Source organism: Panthera uncia, chromosome D1, assembly GCF_023721935.1.
Source record: "Panthera uncia isolate 11264 chromosome D1, Puncia_PCG_1.0, whole genome shotgun sequence".
Lineage (NCBI taxonomy): Eukaryota > Metazoa > Chordata > Mammalia > Carnivora > Felidae > Panthera > Panthera uncia.
In genome coordinates, this window is record NC_064808.1 from 31,560,022 (window position 1) to 31,578,970 (window position 18,949).

Consider the following 18,949-nt stretch of genomic DNA (forward strand, 5'->3'; position numbering starts at 1 on the left):
TGCACAGTTTTGTCAGCATGAACAAAGCATCCAGGTTTATTGTCTATCACTTCTTCCTTGCTACCTTCATCCCTATTCCCAGTACCTGAAAAGGACAGTGCTCCTTCCGAGGTCTCACCAAAAAAATCATAAAATGCAGATCACATAATATTTTAATACGATGATTCTACTCCACAAAAGAATGAGGAACGTGTGAAGGCAGGGCTTTTACTCTATCTTTAGTGCTTAGCACAGCCCCTTGTAAATTAGAAGCTTCAAAAAGACCTCAAAATTCACATGCACCGATACACTAGTTACTTAAGATGTCAGGCAAACGAGGTGCTACCCAAAACAACGGAAGATTGCCCTCAAAGAGCATGCTTGGATACACTTGGAAACTTGGATAAAGTTCGCTCTCCTCTCCCCATAAAATATGGCTGTGTGCGGTAAGAAATGACTGATCCTTAAAACCCTGACCTGTTAAGTATACGGCGGTAGTTTTGGCTTCCGCCTCTTGCTCTGCCTCGCTCAGTGTGACAGCACATTTCTTGTACTACATGAACAGCAAACGAGGGACGCGCCCCGCACGCTGTCAGCGGCAGGCAGAGGGAGGCCCGGGCGCAGCGAGCCGCGCTCGGCAGGCGGGGACAAAGCCCTCGCGGCCTCCACGCGTCGCCATGGCAACGCGAGGTCTGCGCCCGCCGGGATAGGCCGGCCCGGCGCGCGCGGGGCCTGCTGGGAGAGCACGTCCCCGCCGCCACTCTGCCGGTTTGAACTTGGCGGGCCCGATGTGGGCGGCCGGGCTGTGGGGGGCTGCTTCGCCGGCTTCCGACGCTCGGTCCTCGGCCGGCTGCAGGTCCAGGTCTCGGCCTTCCTCCGGCCCCTTCTCCGACCTCATGGCGGGCGCCCCGGGGCAGGGGCCGGAGACGGTGACGGTCTGCTCGCCGTCGCCGCCGCTGAGCTGCAGCAATTCCACCATGTCACTGTTGTCTCCCCTTGGCCACCAGAGCTTCCCGTTTGACTACGACGATGGCGACGGGGAGGATGAGGAGGACGTGGAGGAAGATGCTCAGGATTCAGAAGCTAAGGTGGCGAACCTGAGAGGAGTGGAGTTACAGGGGTGCGTCAGGTAAACCCTGGGCCACGGGCCGGTACTGCCCCTCTCAAGATCCCTTAGACCCTTGCAAGCGCCTTCTTCTGGCGGCCAGACACTCTCCTGGCGCCCGCCTCGGGGCCGTGCAGGCCCCTGCATTCTGAGGTGCCGCTGCTGTTTGCACGTAGAGTTGTGGGCCAGTTCTCACACATGCCTGCAGATTTTCTAGGGTTCTAAATCTCTTTAACTGAGAATATGATCGCTACAGTCCCTGTGCAGAAAAACGTACGTAGTCTCAAAAACACAAAATTTTCCACCATTTCAGGAGTTTCCTGAATATTCACAAGTCAGATTGTGGACACCAGAACTCTTGTTCAAACCCTTAACACCAAAATTGTTTCCTGCGCCTTGGTAGTACCTGGGTTATTTTGAAAAAGATCTGATTGCCAGTGAAGGAGGTTGTAGTAAAGCAGTATTGCTTTGGGGGCCATAAATGAGGAGCTGAAACATAGATTAGCAATGTCCATCTCCGCATCCACAGACAAGGCTGGGTCTGGTCTGACCACTCACTGAACAGAATAGAAATCACCGAGTCAGTGCTAGAACCAAAGAGATTATTAAAATCACCTTTTTTTTTTTTTTTTTTTTTTAATTTCTACAATTACTCAGCAAACATCTAGTTTGTGCCACATACTAATCTAGATACGGGGGACCATAAACAAGATAGACATGGCCTCTACTCTCATGAAATTAAAGCCTACATGAATTTATTGTACTCATTTTACAGATAACAAAACTGTGGCTCAGGATGCAAGTACAAAGTGGGATTCAGAGGCACCCACCTAGCTATTAGCAGAGCCAGGCCTAGCACTGAGGTATACCGATCAGGTTCTGTCTTCCCTATGCGACATGCCTATTATTATGAGCTGTATAGAAACAAGAACAAAGGGCCTATCCCTGCAGGAATAACTTTCTGAGACAGGCTGAGTAATGCAGGTTCCTTCTGGAGTAGGCTCGTGCATCATCTTTAGAAAACACTCACAAGTTTCTGATTATCAAGCTGTGTAAGGCACAATACAGGAGATCTCAGAAATACAGGCCAGAGAACGTATGCTTCATGTGTAAGCAGCAAGGTAGCCCGCTTGAGGGTAAGGCCGTCATACCCAGAATGCGTGGATGGAATATGGAACCATATGAGATGACTGCTATACACAGTCACAGCAGTGAGAGAGTAAAAGTAAGTACATTGGGGGAATGGAGGTCAGTAAGAGTAACCAAGCAAGCCACTTGTCCAGACTGGTTGTAGCAACAAGAAACAGGCCTCTGATCAACCTGATAGTGGTTCTTGATGATAGAGTTTCGGGAGTCCATTCTCATGTGGGTCATCATAGGCATTCTTCAGGATTGAGTTGGTCCCAAGGATTTTTGAAATAATTTTAAGGCTTTGGAAACTACCTTCTGAATCTAACCAACAGGGCTGAGCAGTGTCGACACAGTTTAGCAACCTATGGAGGAGCGATGGTTATCAAAACCACAGAGCAGCTACTGAGACCTTGCGTTAGCTTCCAGGAGCCAGAGCCCTAATCAACTGGAGCTCAGGAGAGGAGCCAGACATGTTTTATGTCTCACTTTAGCCAAAGCCCAAGCAAGCTGGTAGCATCTCAGGACTAAGGCTTCCCTCCTTATCGCTGCCATATCACAGCTCATTCCCTATGAACCAAAGGGAATAGGTAGGATATGGCCTGGAAGGAATACACAACTTGCCAGGCCTTGTGGGTAGCAAGTGGCAGATGCCTATTAGGTGTTCAATAAATGTGCTGAATGAATGCCTAATTCCCACTCCTAGAGAACACGTAGATACAGTGGCTGTCTTCAAATGCTTCAGAAAACCTAGCATTTCCTTTCAGGAAAGTGAGTGTTTACAAAATTTCCTCATTCGTCCTCCCTACCTCCAACCTTCAGTTGGTGCCCTGGACAGTTTGGGGGTGAGGTGATGAGGAGAGCAGGCAGCCCGAGCCATAGTCCCAGCCCCGGTTCTAGCAGTGGGCATTCTCTCCATGGACCAGGGAGTATACCCAGAGCTGTGTGGGATTGTATGCCTTGTGCCCATTGTTCATCTGCCACAGGGATAGACTGAGGCATCAGGTGCGCATGGTGAGATGAGCTCTGGGTATTTTAGGTGTTCATAGAGCCATGCTTAGAGGATGGCTTCGAGTGTGTTGGACGGGACTGAGATGAAGCTCACAGTTGACTTCAGAAAAGATACTGAGAAGTATTTTCCTGGAGTCTTTCATCATATGCCTTGGGCCTTCTATTTATTCACCTTTATCCTGGTTTTTATATCACTCTGTGCATTAGGAAAACCATGCCTTAATAAATGTCTTAGTTGTAAAAAGCTGCTTATTAAGCCTCTTTTGATTATGGGTAGAGCTGTAGTGTATATGCTGCACATTTTGTAGTCTATATGATATCATTTGTTAAAAATGTTAAGGCAAGACATTTAATATTTAAAGTGTCTTTTTTTTTTTTTTTTTTAAGAAAAACACTGATCTCACCCTTTCAACAAATATTTCTTAGGACCTTACTATATTCTAGGCCCTAAGCTAGACTCTTGAAATAAAAAAATGAGTTAAAACATGCTTTCTGTTTGTAGGGAATTCATAGGCTATGGCAGAGATGGACAAGTGATAGACAGCCCAAGGCACTTAGTCCAGATATTTTGCAGAGTTAATGCCTGAATTGAATGGTTTTTTTTAATGTTTATTCATTTATTTTGAGAGAGACAGAGAGGGCGAGAGGGGGAGGGGCAGAGAAAGAGAGAGGGAGAGAGACTCCCAAGCAGACTCTGTACTGCCAGAGTGGGAGCAGACACAGCACTCCATCCCACGAACCCAGAGATCATGACCTAAGCCAAAATCAAGAGTCCAGACGCTCAACCAACTGAGTCACCCAGGGGCACCCCTGAGTTGAATCTTGAAGGGAGGGTAGGATTAGCCGAACTCCTCCTCCTACAAAATGACATGCACCAAATGCTCACTGAGTGCCCGGAATCTGTGTTAAGTGCTGTAGCAGAGATTGTCTCATGCAGTAGCACCTGTGAGGGAGCCTCTGCTCTCATGTCCATGTGCTGGATGAGAACAGAGTATTCAGTAGGTTCAGAAATGTACTTAGCTAGGAGGAAGCAGGTAGAGATTCATCCCAGACATTGTATTTCCAAACCAAGCTCTTGCATGGCTCGCCCTGGGGAGGTGGAGGCATTTCAGTTTTAGACGAAACTGTGGAGCACAGGGACATGGCGCATTCATCAGTCTGCTTCAGTGCAACAAGACCGGTAGGGTCCAGAGCAGCCATTGGCAAAAGAGGCTGGGAAGACAGGCGGGAGCCAGTCCCTGGGTGTCAGGCTATAGAGTTTGGATTTCATCCTGTGGGCAGGAGCCACAGAAGACCCTTGAGGTAGGGAGTGACATGATCGCATTTGAAGGCTGAATCTGTCAAGAGTTGTGGAAAATGGTTTGAAACGAAGGCAGAAAGGCCGGTTGTGTCCACCCTGTGGTGGTAAGATTGGGAAAGAGGAAAACGGCTTGAGAAAATTGAAAGAAGCAGAAGAGACATGACTAGGTAATGGCGTAGGTGTGGGTGGTGGGGGCACTAATGTGGACAGGGAACAGGAGGAGGAACACAGGTCTGGGTTTCTGGCGTGGCTGGCTGGGTGGCTCTTGGTTCCTCTTCACTGAGGTAGGATTTTAAGAGAAGTAAAATTTTTCTCGGTGGAGAGGGTAGAAGAGGATTAGACGTGTTTGCCGCTGATTGATATTTAGGTGGAGCTGTCTGTCAGATGGTTGGAAATACGTCTGTAGCTCAGGAGAAAGATCTGGCCTGGGATGACTGATGTGGGCACCATCCGCACCTGGTGATAGTTGAAACTGTGGGAGCCGATGAGGTGTTTCTTCAAGACGGAGAAGGAAACGTTCATATGAGAAATAAAGAACACATCAACAGTGTCTCTTTCCTGCCAGAATACAAATTGCATGAGGACATGGATGAATGAATAGCAGGAAAAAAAATGAGTAAGCCGGAGCTGTGAGGTAGAAGAAGTTGTGCAGAGCGGTGGGCAAGGCAGTTGGTTGCCTGAAGCAGGAATGTTAAAGAGACAGAGGCACTGAGTCTATAAACACCTAGTCTTTAGAGCTGCCTTGGGTCCTGAACAACCTTTCTCTCCTTGGGTCCTAATGGTTCCGCTTTTGCTAAGTTTTATGAGGCTTGTGTATCTGGCTGAGGCCCAGTATTTCTCCTCCCCTCCCCTCTTCTCTTGAGCATGAATGAGTACTTATTTTTCCACGTACCTAAAAAGAGACAGACTGACAGAGGTGCATAGTGGAGATGGAGGTCACTAAACTGGGGAGTCGTAAACACCCTGTCTGAAGAATGGCAAAAGGGAGTCAACCAGAACATTAAAGAATATAAGAACCATATATATTTTTTGGTAACTTTAACAGAAAAGTTGAGAATTTCTGGGGCAACTGGCTGGCTCACTTGGTAGAACACGGGACTTGATCTTGGGTTGCAAGTTTGAGTCCTACTTTGGGTGTAGAGATTACTTTAAAATCTTAAAAAAAAAAACAAAATTCTGTTTACCCTTCACCCAAAATCCTTAATTAAAAAAAAAAAAAACACCTTTTTTGTTTATTTTGAGAGAGAGACAAAGCATGAGGGAGGGATAGAGAGAGAGGGAGACACAGAATCTGAAGCAGGCTCCAGACTCTGAGCTGTCAGCACAGAGTCTGACACGGGGCTGGAACCCACGAACCATGAGACCATGACCTGAGCCAAAGTCAGACACTTAACTGATTGAGCCACCCAGGCGCCCCCAAAATCCTTAATTGTTAACACATTTGCTTTATCATTCTGAGTGTGTGTGTGTATATACACATAGTCTCACCCCCACCCCCACCCCCCTGGGACTATTTAAGGGAGGAAAAGGGGAAAGTCTGCTCCAGGATCTGATTAGGTTCATTTGTTGTAATTAGTTGTCCAGATGAGAGATTTTTTTTTTTTATGTTTATTTATTTTTGAGAGAGGGAGGGACATAGCATGAATAGGGGAGGGGAAGAGAGAGAGGGAGACACAGAATCCGAAGCAGGCTCCAGGCTCTGAGCTATTAGCGCAGAGCCCAATGCAGGCCTCAAACCCATGAACCACGAGATCATGACCTGAGGCAAAGTCGGACATTTAACTGACCGAGCCACCCAGGTGTCCCAAGAGAGATTTTTAAGAATAGGAAAAAAAAAAAAATGTTGTCATTGAGCCAAATGGATTGGTATAGTTATCCCAATGGGTTTTTAAATAATGTGATTTTAGGTGATGAATTCAAAGGCAGTTTGATAGATAACTAATTCCAATATTGGACTTCCTGTTCATGATTTTTCAAGTGTATGCTTATATATAATTAAGTTCATATGTATGTATTTATAAAAATCACAGTATTATAAATACATTTAGTATATATTATACTGCTTTTGCTGTGTAGTTTCAGTGATTTTGACTGTTAAGCCAAAGAGGTTTGAATACAGATGCTATAGTGTCCTCTCTCTTGTAGCGGTGTGGTTGGGTCAGAAGATAACCAAGAACAGAAACAGGTGTGCCTACCAGAAAGCCACCTGACACCATGGGAAGTGTGGTTTGTTGGCAAAGAAAAAGAAGAACGTGACCGTCTGCAACAGAAGGCTCTGGAGGTAAATTAGACAGTATCGTTTTTACTGAATCTATGAGTTCACAAATTAGAGCTGCTGTCACAAGTAAAATGTTAATATTATCCCTCAAAACAAAATTTTTCCGTTTCTTTGTATCAGTTTGCTATTTCCGTTTTAATCTCTCTACTTGTAGAAATAATACATTCATCATAAGAACATTTGGAAAATACAGCTAAGTATAATGAAGAACATGAAAATCTCTAATTTTACCACCTAAACATAACCAATGTTAATATTATTGCATATAGCCTTCCAGATTTTCTGCAGTGTAAATTAAAAAAAAAACAAACTACAAGTGTGTATATTAAGACATATAAAATGGAGCTTCACCATATGTACATTTAACTAAAGTAAATGCAACTGCATTTATTTGGTAAAATTTTTAAGAAAAAAGAGAAACCAAAATTGAAATAGAGACAGAAACCTACCCCCCTATCACTCAGAGCATTTGGCCTAGGGTGAGTGTGTGTGGGGAGACGGGAATCTGCTGGGCTTTCAGGGTTTTTCAGTTTCTCTGTGCCTCGCTGCCTCACTTGTGGGCATTTCTGTGTTTGTGATTCTCTCTGAACTCTCACTCTCCAAACTCCTAAAATAGCGTGAGATACATTTTCACATGAATCCTTTGAACTCTTCGTATTTGCTGCTGAGAACCTAGCAACGAATTTGGAGGATTTGGAGGATTTGGAGGATTTGGCATCCTGTAGTTATTCACTATCTGGATTCTCCCTATCTGAACCTAGAAACCAAGTAGATCTGAGTGGTAAGGGGTATGTCTTATTTCTAATGAAACAGCATCAAACTCTTTTGTAACCTTTTTTCCACCTGTCATATTGTTAATATATTTCTGTATCATTGAATGTGTTTATGACATCATTTCTAAATGGTTGGCTAAGATTATTAAAATGTATTTTAAGTGTATTAGATATATACTAGAATATAATTAACTGGTTCACTATTGTCATATATTTAAATGTAATCTATTAGTAACTATGTTGCCATAAAAATCCCTGGATCTAAAGCATTGCTGTCCATGATCTTCTTGTAATAAATTTTCCATATCAGTTTTGTCACTAGTTATTTCTGTGATGGATTTTGAACCGTGTAGGCAGTCACATATTCAGGGGTCGTGGCATGATTCAATGATTGTAGAAACCAGTGTATTCTGCTGTGTCCCTGTTGCATGATGTTTGTAAAACACAAATTTATTCCTGGAGAAGTGCACAGTAGTACTTGTTTCCTCTTAGAAGGGCATGGGACTTGAGAAAGATCTTAAGATTTGATGCCAGGTGGGCTTGTTTAAACTTTTTCGCCTCAATTTCCTATCTGTATGATAGGAATAAAAATAATACCTGTGTCACAGGATTTTTGTGAGGTTTAAATGAGACAGAATATGGTGACTGGTATTGTTTTATTGGTATTGTTACTGATAACATTGCTATTTGTGGCCTTTCTAAAGCTTTTTCATTTATTTTCAGAATTAATGTGATTTATTGAGACCCCAGAGTTTTAGCCTCAAATTTTAACATTTCTAATTCCATTATTTAATGCAGTAGCTTTCAAAATATTTGTTCCTGGTGAGAAATATACTTTGCTTCATGTCATACACAAATGCATACATATACGTATCTGAAACGATGTCTTGATTTTGTGCAAAATCTGGTATTCTGTCCTTCCTTCCTTCCTTCCTTCCTTCCTTCCTTCCTTCCTTCCTTCTTTATTTATTTAGAGCGTGAGTAGGGAAGGGGCAGAGAGAGAGAGAGTACCAAGCAGGCTCTGTGCTGTCAGCGCAGAGCCCAGCATGGGGCTCCATCTCATGAACTGTGAGATCATAACCTGAGCCAAAACTAAGAGTCAGATGCTTAACTGACTGAGCCACTCAGGCACCCCTTTATTTTTTGTTTTTAAAACCCACAGATTGGTTTTAGACTCAGTTTGGAAAACACTGATCTAGTGAGCCATTGGTAAAGTGGAGTTCAGTTTATGGTATTTAGCTTTATCTCCAACCTAGAGATTCACTTATTACATTAAGGAAAGGAGGAATCCCTTCAAGTTATTTCAGAGTCAGCATACAGTAAAAGAAGTCAATTAAATTACAAAAAATTCAAAAGGGAGCCTGAACTTTGGAGTCACATAGAACAAGCCTAAAATTTTAGTTTTGCCATTCTAACTGTGACCTTGGGAGAGTTACCCAATTTCTCTGAGTCCCAGTTTCTTTATCTGTAAACCAGATGTTAGAGAGGCAATAATAGTGTGGTTAAAAGCATAAATTCTTGAGCTGTACTTTCTGGATTAAAAACTTGGGTCTTGGGCATATCCTTAACCTCGCTCTGCCTCAATTTCTTTATCAATAAAAGGGGGAGAATAATATTGACCTCATAGTGTTGTTATGAGGACCCAAGTGAACATAAGGAGATACCCTAGTACATAGGAAGCATTCAATGAAAATTAGTTGTTATTATGTATTAAAACAGATGATAATAATAAATCCTGAAGATTTGTTTTGAGAACAGATGAAAATAATGAGTATAAAGTCCCTACCACAATGATTAAGCAGGTAGCAGGGTATGCTTAGTTGAAAGATTAAAATCTCTTCATGTATTTAGTACTTTGAAGTTTCTTATGGCTACATCATTAACTCTAAACCAATTAAAATATTTTAGCATGAATCTTAGTGTATCACTCATGCCAACGGTATAAAAACATATAGGCCCACTACTCACTTTATAAGTTTATTTTACGTTCTTGTGATATTCACATTTATTTTCATGCCTTTTCCTTGCTTTGTTTTGTTTTTCTTTTTTTCAAAGATTCCATTTTTTAAGGAATCTCTACATCCAACATGAGGCTCAAACTCACATCCCTGAGATCAAGGGTCACATGCTCTGCCGACCGAGCCATCCAGGCGCCCTATTCCTTGTTTTATTTTCTAAGTGATGCTTTTCTTATTTTTCTGTCCTACTTTATTGCATTCTCTAATTTGTTTACAAGTCGTACCATTAAAAGCACAGATTATTAGTCATAAGGAACAATTCATTTCAGATTCTTGTTGAGGACCAGAGAGTAACTTTGCCAACGTTTCAGTTCCTGGCAAAGCTGAGACTGGGTCCTCGTTCTTTCAACTTCCAATTTCTTAAGTGTTTTTTCCATAATATCAAGGTGTATTGTAGAAATGAATGGGTCAGACTTAGTATTTAATTTTGAACTTACCCTACTGGTCTTGTTTTTTTCCTTGAAAACTTAAAGGAAAATTTAAAGGATAATTGGGTCATTAAAAAATCATCTCTTCTCCTAAATTTTATCTTAGCAACAGATTTTTAGACAGGCATTTGTTTCAGACATGTCTCTAAGACTGAATTAAAAAACTATTTTAAAAAAATTAAAAATTTTTTATTATTATTTTTAATGTTTATTTTTGAGAGAAAAAGCGAGTACACACGCAGGTGAGGGGCAGAGAGAGAGGGAGACAGAGAATGTCAAGCGGTCTCTATGCTGTCAGTGCAGAGCCTGATGTGGGGCTCAAACTGTGAACTGTGAGATCATGACCTGAGTGGAAATGAAGAGTCAGATGCTCAACCAACTGAGCCACCCAGGCACCCCTAAAATTTTTTTAAAAATTAAAAAGAAATTGCTTTAATCCATCAACATATGGTGCTTATAAAATTGGTTATATTTGTAACTAATGTTGAGTGATAAATATAGTAAATGTTGAACATTAGTATTATGAAAAACTAGCATATTGGTATTATAGATCATATACATTTTATATTTAAATTTTTATTATTTAAAAAACTTACTTAGACTGCCCTAAATTCTTTATAACCTTTAGTTAATTCTAATTTTTAACATTTGCTTTAACATTTTAATACAATCTCTTCTAAATTATAAAAATGATCTAGTGTGTGAATAATCCAGGTGCTTTTTTCTTTTTTTTCCCCATCTTGCCTATGGCCATTTCATTCATTAGCCCTTAATAAAGAAATAGGGCAGGATATATTTAGAGTTGATGAAACTCAAAACTGTAACTTTTCCTGATTCCTACCTTAGTGATCAAAAGTTCTTCGAAAGTCAGCAAAAGCTATTGAAATAAAAATACACATTTAGGATCCTTTTTGGATTTTGGTTTTCCATAATCCAGTGTTCACTCTGTGGGAAAATAACTATAATTCTGTTGAAACTCAGTGGTCTCCCAAAAGACATCCTAGGGTCTGTGTTGGAGAGGACGCTGGCTGTGTCTGGAAAAGGCATGGCCTGGTGGTAAACAGGTGGAGGCTGTCAGGCTGGGAATTCTGAGAGGGGCCGCCTATGTGTTTGTTGGGGAGAGGGGATTGTGTCTCAGAAAGGGATGTGTATTCTGGGGTAGCCAATGACTTGAACAGACATCCTGACAGTAGAGCACTGTTTGAGTCAGTTACAGCATTTTGTCAGTTATAGGTACTTTTGATCCTTCATCTTTAATTCTTACATCAACTAAAATTTGTGAAGAATAAGTCTGCTTTTTTCTCTGAGTTTTTAGTATAGTTACATGAAGAATCTTAAAAGGGTACATAAATATAATCAATCATATTATTAGTTGTATGTTTAAATGACTACTTTCCTTTAAAATAAGAGTATTTTGGAAAATTTTGGATATGTGGTTGTCAGATCTGTATCTAGCAGTCACACACACACACTTCTTCTCAGACCTTCTTCCCCTCACTGCTCCTACACTGTGGCAGCCTCCCAGTCAGCTCCCTCAAAGTAGTTGTCCTCCCTTCAAATGCAGTCTGCAAACTTGCAGGGTTCAGAATCATTCCCTTTCCCATGTATTCGTGCTTCGTAGTGTTCAATTTACTGTGCCTGTCTCGAAAGACCTTTTGCTATCTAGTTAGTACGACACTCTGACTTTCTAGTCTGCCCCGCCCTTGTCAAGCCATCTCCTCACTGACCCTCTTATGGTACTCATTTCCAACTACCGTGGTTCACACTGGTTCTCTCCTCTTCCCCTCCCTTCCTTTCCACTTCCTGAACTGTTAAACACAGCCCCTCACAATATGGTGCTTTAATGCTTTCGTACGTAGATTCACATAAGATTGGAGACGTCTGGAATTTCATCTGTATCTCGGTTCTTGCTGTCTTTATAGTAGGCACTGCGTAAAAAAAGTATTAGGTGAATAATCAAGGCATAGCATCTGTAGAGGTAATGAAGAATCCCTTTAAAACCAAGATGGATATTTTACTTTTGGGGTGGTGAGGGGTGTATAGTGTTGAAAAGTTGGAAGACTTTCTGAACGAGTGAGGGCAGCTATTTTCTATGCAGCAGAATTTTAGGATGAGAGGTCATGGAAGACAGGTATCCTGCGACCAGTTGTTAAAGTCCAAAAGGTATGTTCTTGGTGTCAAGTTTTATCTTCATTTCATGTATCACACTGGAATTGTCTGACAGTTGAAAAATTGGCCCTCCCACTAGCACCCACGCTCAGGTAGGTAGGTCTTTGGGAAAGGGAGGGTTGGGGAGGAGGAGTGAGGTCCAATGAAAGAGATATAAAAGTATCTGATTATTAGTATCTAAGGAGGGAGAAGAAAAATAACCAGTAATTATGGCAGTTGAGTCCTAGGAGTCTAGTTTGAACAGCATTCTCAACTAATGCAGTAATTTAACTGATGAGTGACAGAGTGGTGGCATTCAGCTCGAAGTTTTATTTGGCCATACCTTCTACATTCTTTCTCCTGAGGAAATGCCCAAACGTGTAGATTCGAGTGACAGCAAGGCAGTTAAATAATCTGGGATATGAATGTGGTTTTGTTTTACACTCCAGCAGCTATAAAATCAGTGAAGAAAAATCTGGATTCTTTTTTTTCTTCAAGAAAATTGAATCACTTCTCTACATTTCTTCTTTTGGTTAACTCTGAATTAAAATTTTAATTTAGGGATTATTTAACTCCTGTCCTTTATCTGCATTAAGAATCTAGAAGCTTTTTATAGCTAAAAAAGTTGCAATTCTCTTGAGCTTCTGCCAATAGCATACAGTGATGCCAAAATTTATGTGTGGGAAAGTTGATTTCAATGAGGGTAATTTAGCTGAAGTTTAGTCTAAGAACCTAGTGTTTTGCTGCCAAGCAATTATTTGCATTTCTAAAAAATGACTTATAGTTTTTACCAATGCTTTCTTTTCATCATAGACTAGTTACTGAAGTAAGTTATTGTCACTAATGGTGTACTTTCTATAAAGGAAATTATGTTCTTGTTTAATTTGGTTAATGTCAGACTTGCTTTTAATATGCGATTCAAGTACTTTTATTAAATGTTGCCTTTGTTTGAATAAAAATCTGTAGGAATTAAATCAACAGCTAGAAAAAAGAAAAGAAATGGAAGAACGTGAAAAAAGAAAGGCAATTGCTGAAGAAAAGCACAAGGAATGGGTTCAGAAGAAGAATGAACAGGTAGGGAGAAAAAGAAAATGCACACCCACATATCGCTCCTTTTGCAAAGTCTTTTTCTTTTCATTACTCCTCATAACCTAGGTTTTTGTTATTTTCTCTCAATTTCTTTCTTCTCTGACCTGATTTTTTTTCCTCTATCTTCATGGACATTTGCTAAGTCTCTGTCTTCTACCCTTTGTTCTCTGCTTCTCTCCCTTTTTCCCTCCTGTGGCTTCCTTGTGTCTTGCTTCAGGTAGTCATGAAGTCTGTATCTCTAGGCCTGACATGCTGGAGTCTTGGGTTTCCATCTGTTCGGTTGGCAGGCAGCTCTAAGCCTGCAAATCTAAAACAACCCATTTGTGCCCATTCTCCTTTGATTTCTGTTATGAGTACTGCTATCAGCTCAGCCACATCAGCATAATCAGAATTATATTCATTTGTGTGTGACCCCCCCTCACCCCACCTTTCCTGTATAGTCCCTACTCTCCTGTTTGTGATCTCTTCCTATCTGGTCCTGTTGTATCTTTCAACTTATTTACTGTTTATTTCCCCACACTGGATGTGAACTCCATCAGACCAGAGATTTTTGCCTCTTTTCTTCAGTTCTCTGGCAGCTAGATCAGTGCCTGGCACATAATAGATACTCGAAAATGTTTGTTGAGTGAATGAATACAGCCTCTGTGTCTTTGCCAGACTGATCTTGCTAAAAAGGCAAACGTCATTCCCCAATTCAAAATATATTTTTTATGATTCCCTACCGACCTCTGAATGTTTTCACAATTCTAGCCTGGCTGGTGAAAGATCTTCTACTCTCTGCTCTCTGAGCGGTATCTTCCTCCTGTGGTTCCCTTCCTTCTGTGCTGTTGTTTCTTACTAGCATTCTTCTGGGAGCACACATAAGATTATCGTGGCCCATCTTCTTAGAGTATTAGTTTTACTGGAAATTTTTGAGAGGAAGAGTGTTATTTTCATATTAAAGCAAGCATAGATATTTAATGGGGTGGAATATAACTTTTATATTGTGTTTAAGATACACAATAGATTTCAAGGAAATCCCAATGGACTGTGCTCCCCACTCCCCAGGGATATGTAGTCATGAGAAGTTTTGAGAACACTTCCATTCTGTTTCTTACTTCCTTATTTTTTTATATTATACTTCATCAACATGGAATCTCATCATATCCTCCACCCTACCTTTCCCTTTATTATCCAACTTGAAGTATTTCCTGCATGAATCACTCACTGATTACATGCTTGAAATAGAAACTCTTTCCCTCTCTGAATCCTTGTTCAATTTATATCACTTTGTCATACACTACCTTGCATTATCTATATATTTTGTTGCTATTTTGTATTATGCGTATATCTTCACTTCCTTATAATTTTAAGACTCTTAAGGATAGGAATTATTTTTTACATTATAACTTTTTAATCCAGTATAAGATCTAGCATCATTCTTTGTAATATAGAAAGCATTTTTTACTGGAATGTATGAGTAAATCTATTATCTTTCAGTTTTATTTTGTTATTTTTTGTTTCAAATTTTTATTTAAATTCTAGTTAGTTAATATATAGGGTAATACTGGTTTCAGGGGTGGAATTTAGTGACTCATCACTTACATACAACACCCAGTGCTCATCACAACAAGTGCCCTCCTTAGTACCCATCACCCATCTAGCCCATCCCCGCCTCCTCCCCTTCATCAACCCTGTTTGTTCTCTATAGTTAAGAGTCTTATGGGGCGCCTGGGTGGCTCAGTCGGTTGAGCGTCCAACTTCAGCCCAGGTCATGATCTTGCGGTCCGTGAGTTTGAGCCCCACGTCAGGCTCTGTGCTGACAGCTCGGAGCCCGGAGCCTGTTTCAGATTCTGTGTCTCCCTCTCTCTCTGACCCTCCCCCGTTCATGCTCTGTCTCTCTCTGTCTCAAAAATAAATAAACATTAAAAAAAAAAAAAAAAAAGAGTCTTATGGTTTGCTTCCCTCTCTCTCTCTCTTTTTTTTTCCCCCCTTCCCTATGTTCATCTGCTATCTTTCAGTTTTAATACATTCTTATATTGGCTCATAAATTAGACATTTTGAAAATACTTATCTTTTGTTTGTTTCCTATTGTGATTGTTACATATTTAGAATGGTACTGCTTTTCTTATTTGATCCAATTTTATGAATTTAGTCAAATATTTAAGTTACTGGACAGAGTTTTAAATTTTTCATTCTAGTTGTCCTTAACTATTATTGCATCTAATGCTCAATGGAATTAATAAGAGTACCTAACCAATAATTTCAGTAAGTTGAAGATGACATAGCTTTCTTCATCCAGATATTATAAGAAGGAAATTGGCTGGACGTGTGTGTGTTGTAACCATAAACATATTTGATCTTCAGAAGTAAGTTGTTATTATTTTTAAGTTGCTTCATTCCATAATATAACAAGAAAGGATTCTTTAAGTCTGTGTGACTATTTGCAAGCTCTGGGTGATAATTTTGTGAAGTTTTTGGCTATAAAACAAAACTGTTTTACATGTACAGAATAGTATTCTCTCTCCTCTAAAAGCTTCTCTTATCTTTTAGCTCCATTAAGCTCATTTTACCATGCCAATCAAACATAGTTGTTGTTTTTCTGAGAATGTAAGATACCGCTGAGAGATGATATATTCTCTATTTTAATTAGTGTCAGTAGATCTAATCCAGTTATTTGAGAAAAAAATTTTTTTTTCTTTTGGAGGGAAATGGCTTGTCCTGACATAAATCACCAATTATTGAAAGCAAGAGTCCATAAGTATGAGAATAGTTCAGAAATGAGCCCTGAGAAATTAAATTTATTTATTCTGCAGAATTCTTGTACAAATGAAGGAATAATTGATTACTCTAATTTTTTTTTTCTTTCAGACCTGTCAGATTTCCTAGTTCAGTCTTAGTTAGATTTACCTCTATTTGTAAAGACTGCTCTCCTGGTTCTTCTCTTCCCGTCTGGCATCTAGCTTTTTTCTCCTCTGTTTACATTTCATGGTGTGTGGTCCCCCACTGCCTCTAGCTTCATTCACATTTTAGCTATATCTGTGGTGTAATTTTCTCTAAGTCATTTTCACTGTGTTCTATCAAGTAATCAGACAAAAAGAATTTATGTATCCATTAGCAAAGTTGGTTTCTTCTAATATGACTGTAAATTGTTAAGTCCTTTTCAAATAAATGGCTTATCTCATCTGGTACTCTTAAATTTGTGTGGCCATACTAATTCATATTTTTAGATTTATTTTTTTTTACAGCACGTTATCACATATTTTGTAAAAGGGCTTTTTATTTACCTTCATTGTTTTAAAAAGATTAAAAATAAAATTACTTTTAACTGTTAAGACATGGAACTGATATTTCAATGTAAAAAATTAATTCGGATCAATAAAGCAGATGATTGATAACACTGTTGTTATTCACACACTGAATACTTTTACACTGTGGCAGATACTACTAGAGGAACCAAAATAGAACTTCAGAAACTTTAACCAGTTATTTTGTTAGTTTACTTTAGTTACAAAAAACAAAGGTTCTCTCAGGGCCCCGTCCTGAAAAAGGGAAGATTTATTATTGTGCTCTGTGTGGTATAGAACTGGAGTGCCAGAAAACCTGAAGCCACTTAGTAACGGGCTGCTCTCTCTTAGTCCATCTCTCTGAGTGCCTGCTCTGTTCTTTTGCTAACAGCTAAAGGCATTCCATTCTTTCTTTGGCATAAATTCTACAGAAAGTCTTTTTGATGTTTTAAAAGAAACATCATTGAACTATAATTTACATACAATAAGATACACCTTTCTTAATTTTGATGAGACTTGACAAACTTGTATACCTGGATAAACAGTGCCACAGTCGGCACATAGAACATTTCCATCACTCCCAAAAGTTCCCTTGCGCCCTTTTGTAGTCAGCCTCTGATCTCCACCCACAGTGGGCCTCAGCTCCAAGGAAACCATTAGTCTCCTTGCTGTGCCTTTGGATTAGATTTACCTTTTCTAGAATTTCATATAAATGGAATAATAGAATATATATTCTTTTGCATTGGGCCTCTTTTGTTTTTAAAATTTCCTGGTATTGATTTTGCCTTCTTTTTTTTCAACAATAAGTATTATATTCTATGTAATTTCACAAATTGTCCATCCATTTGCTAGTTGATGGGAAATTGGGTTATTTCTGATTTTGGGGTATTATGAATAAAATTCTCTGATCACTTATGTACAATTTTTTTTTAAGTTTATTTATTTTGAGAGAGAGAGAGCCCAAGTGGGGAAGGGGCAGAGAGAGAAAATCCCAAGCAGACTCCATGCTATCAGCACAGAGTGCAATATGGGGCTTGAACTCACAAACCATGAGATCAGTATCTGAACCAAAACCAAGAGTTGGACACTTAACTGATTGAGCCACCCAAGGCGCCCCTGTACAAGTCTTTCTGTGGACATTTGTTTTCATTTCTTGGGTAACTGCTCAGGAACTGAATTGCCAGGTTGTATGGTAAGTATGTGTTTAAAAGAAATTGCCAAACTTTTTTAATATGCTTGTATCATTTTACATTTTTTATGACTATTGTATAAAAGTTCTAGCTGTGCCACATCCTTACCAAAGTTTATATTGTCAGTCTTTTTCATTTTAAGTCATTCTGGTGCATGTGTAGTGGGGTGTCATTGTTTTCATCTCCCTGAGATCTGAAATTTAGCATCTTTTCATAAGCTTATTGTATTAGTCTCCTAGGGCCGCCATAACAAAATACCACAGGCTGGGTAGCTCAGATGACAGAAATTTATTTTCTTATCGTTCTGGAGGCTGGTCTAAAATGAAGGTTATCAGTAAGGTTTGGTTTCTCCTGGTTTGCAAGATGGATGCCTTGTCTCCACATCATTACATGCCCTTTTCTCTGCATGAATATCCCTGATGTCTCTTTCTCCTCTTATAAGGACATCAGCCCTACTGGATTAGGACCCTATCCTTATGACTTTAATCACCTTCATTACCTCTTTAAAGGTCCTATCTCCAAAGACAGTCACTTTGAGGGTTAAGGCTTCAACATAGAATTTTGGGGGACACAATTCAGTCTATAACACTACCAACCATTTCTACATCTCTTGTCCTGTTTTTGTCTTGTGTTGTGCTTAAATTTTTGCCCATTTTGTGGAAGGATTGTATGTCTTATTCATAAATTGTAAGAATTCTTTATATATTCCTTTAATTCATTCATATATATCTATATATAGATATACAGATATAGCAAATATTTCTTCCCATTTAATTTTCCTCAGTGGTATTTTTTAAAGGGAAGTTTTATATTTTCATAAAGTTGATATTTTATTTTTTTATAGCTTGTCGTTTTTGTGTCCTGTTTAAGAAACATTTGCCTAACACCAAGGGGGTAAAAATGTCCTCCATTGTTTTCTCTGGGAAGTTGTATAACTTTAGCTTTTATCTATATTTTAAGTTAATTTTAATGTGTGGTAAGAATTAAGCATCAGGGATTTTTTTTTTTTTTTTTTTTTTTTTTTTGCATATGGATGCTATATTGTTCTAACACTATTCGTTGAAAAGATAATCTTTTCCCTATTTAATTACCTTGGCACTTTTGTTTAAGATCAATTAACCATCTAAGCATAGGTCTATTTCTGCACTCTATTCTTTCCCATTGATCTAATCCTGTGCCATTACCACCCAAGCCTATTACTGAAGCTCTATAATTCTTGAGTTTATAATTCTTTTA

At 39.6% G+C, this 18,949-nt stretch overlaps 1 protein-coding gene across 7 annotated transcripts in view; it reads left to right on the top strand.

Moving 5' to 3' along the window:
- The first annotated feature begins 683 nt into the window (after positions 1–683).
- The window catches only part of CCDC34 (coiled-coil domain containing 34), a 69,391-nt gene continuing 51,125 nt past the window's right edge, over positions 684–18,949 (top strand). For 2 of the 7 annotated variants that reach the window (XM_049649030.1, XM_049649014.1), the window contains exons 1-3: positions 690–1,108; positions 6,669–6,804; positions 13,135–13,242. In XM_049649030.1, coding sequence (XP_049504987.1) covers positions 768–1,108; positions 6,669–6,804; positions 13,135–13,242 — 585 coding nt within the window. In that variant the 5' untranslated portion in view covers positions 690–767. Of the gene's footprint in view, positions 1,109–6,668; positions 6,805–13,134; positions 13,243–18,949 lie in introns of all 7 variants that reach the window. The other 5 variants (XM_049649022.1, XM_049649007.1, XM_049648998.1 and 2 more) reach the window with 5 other exon arrangements.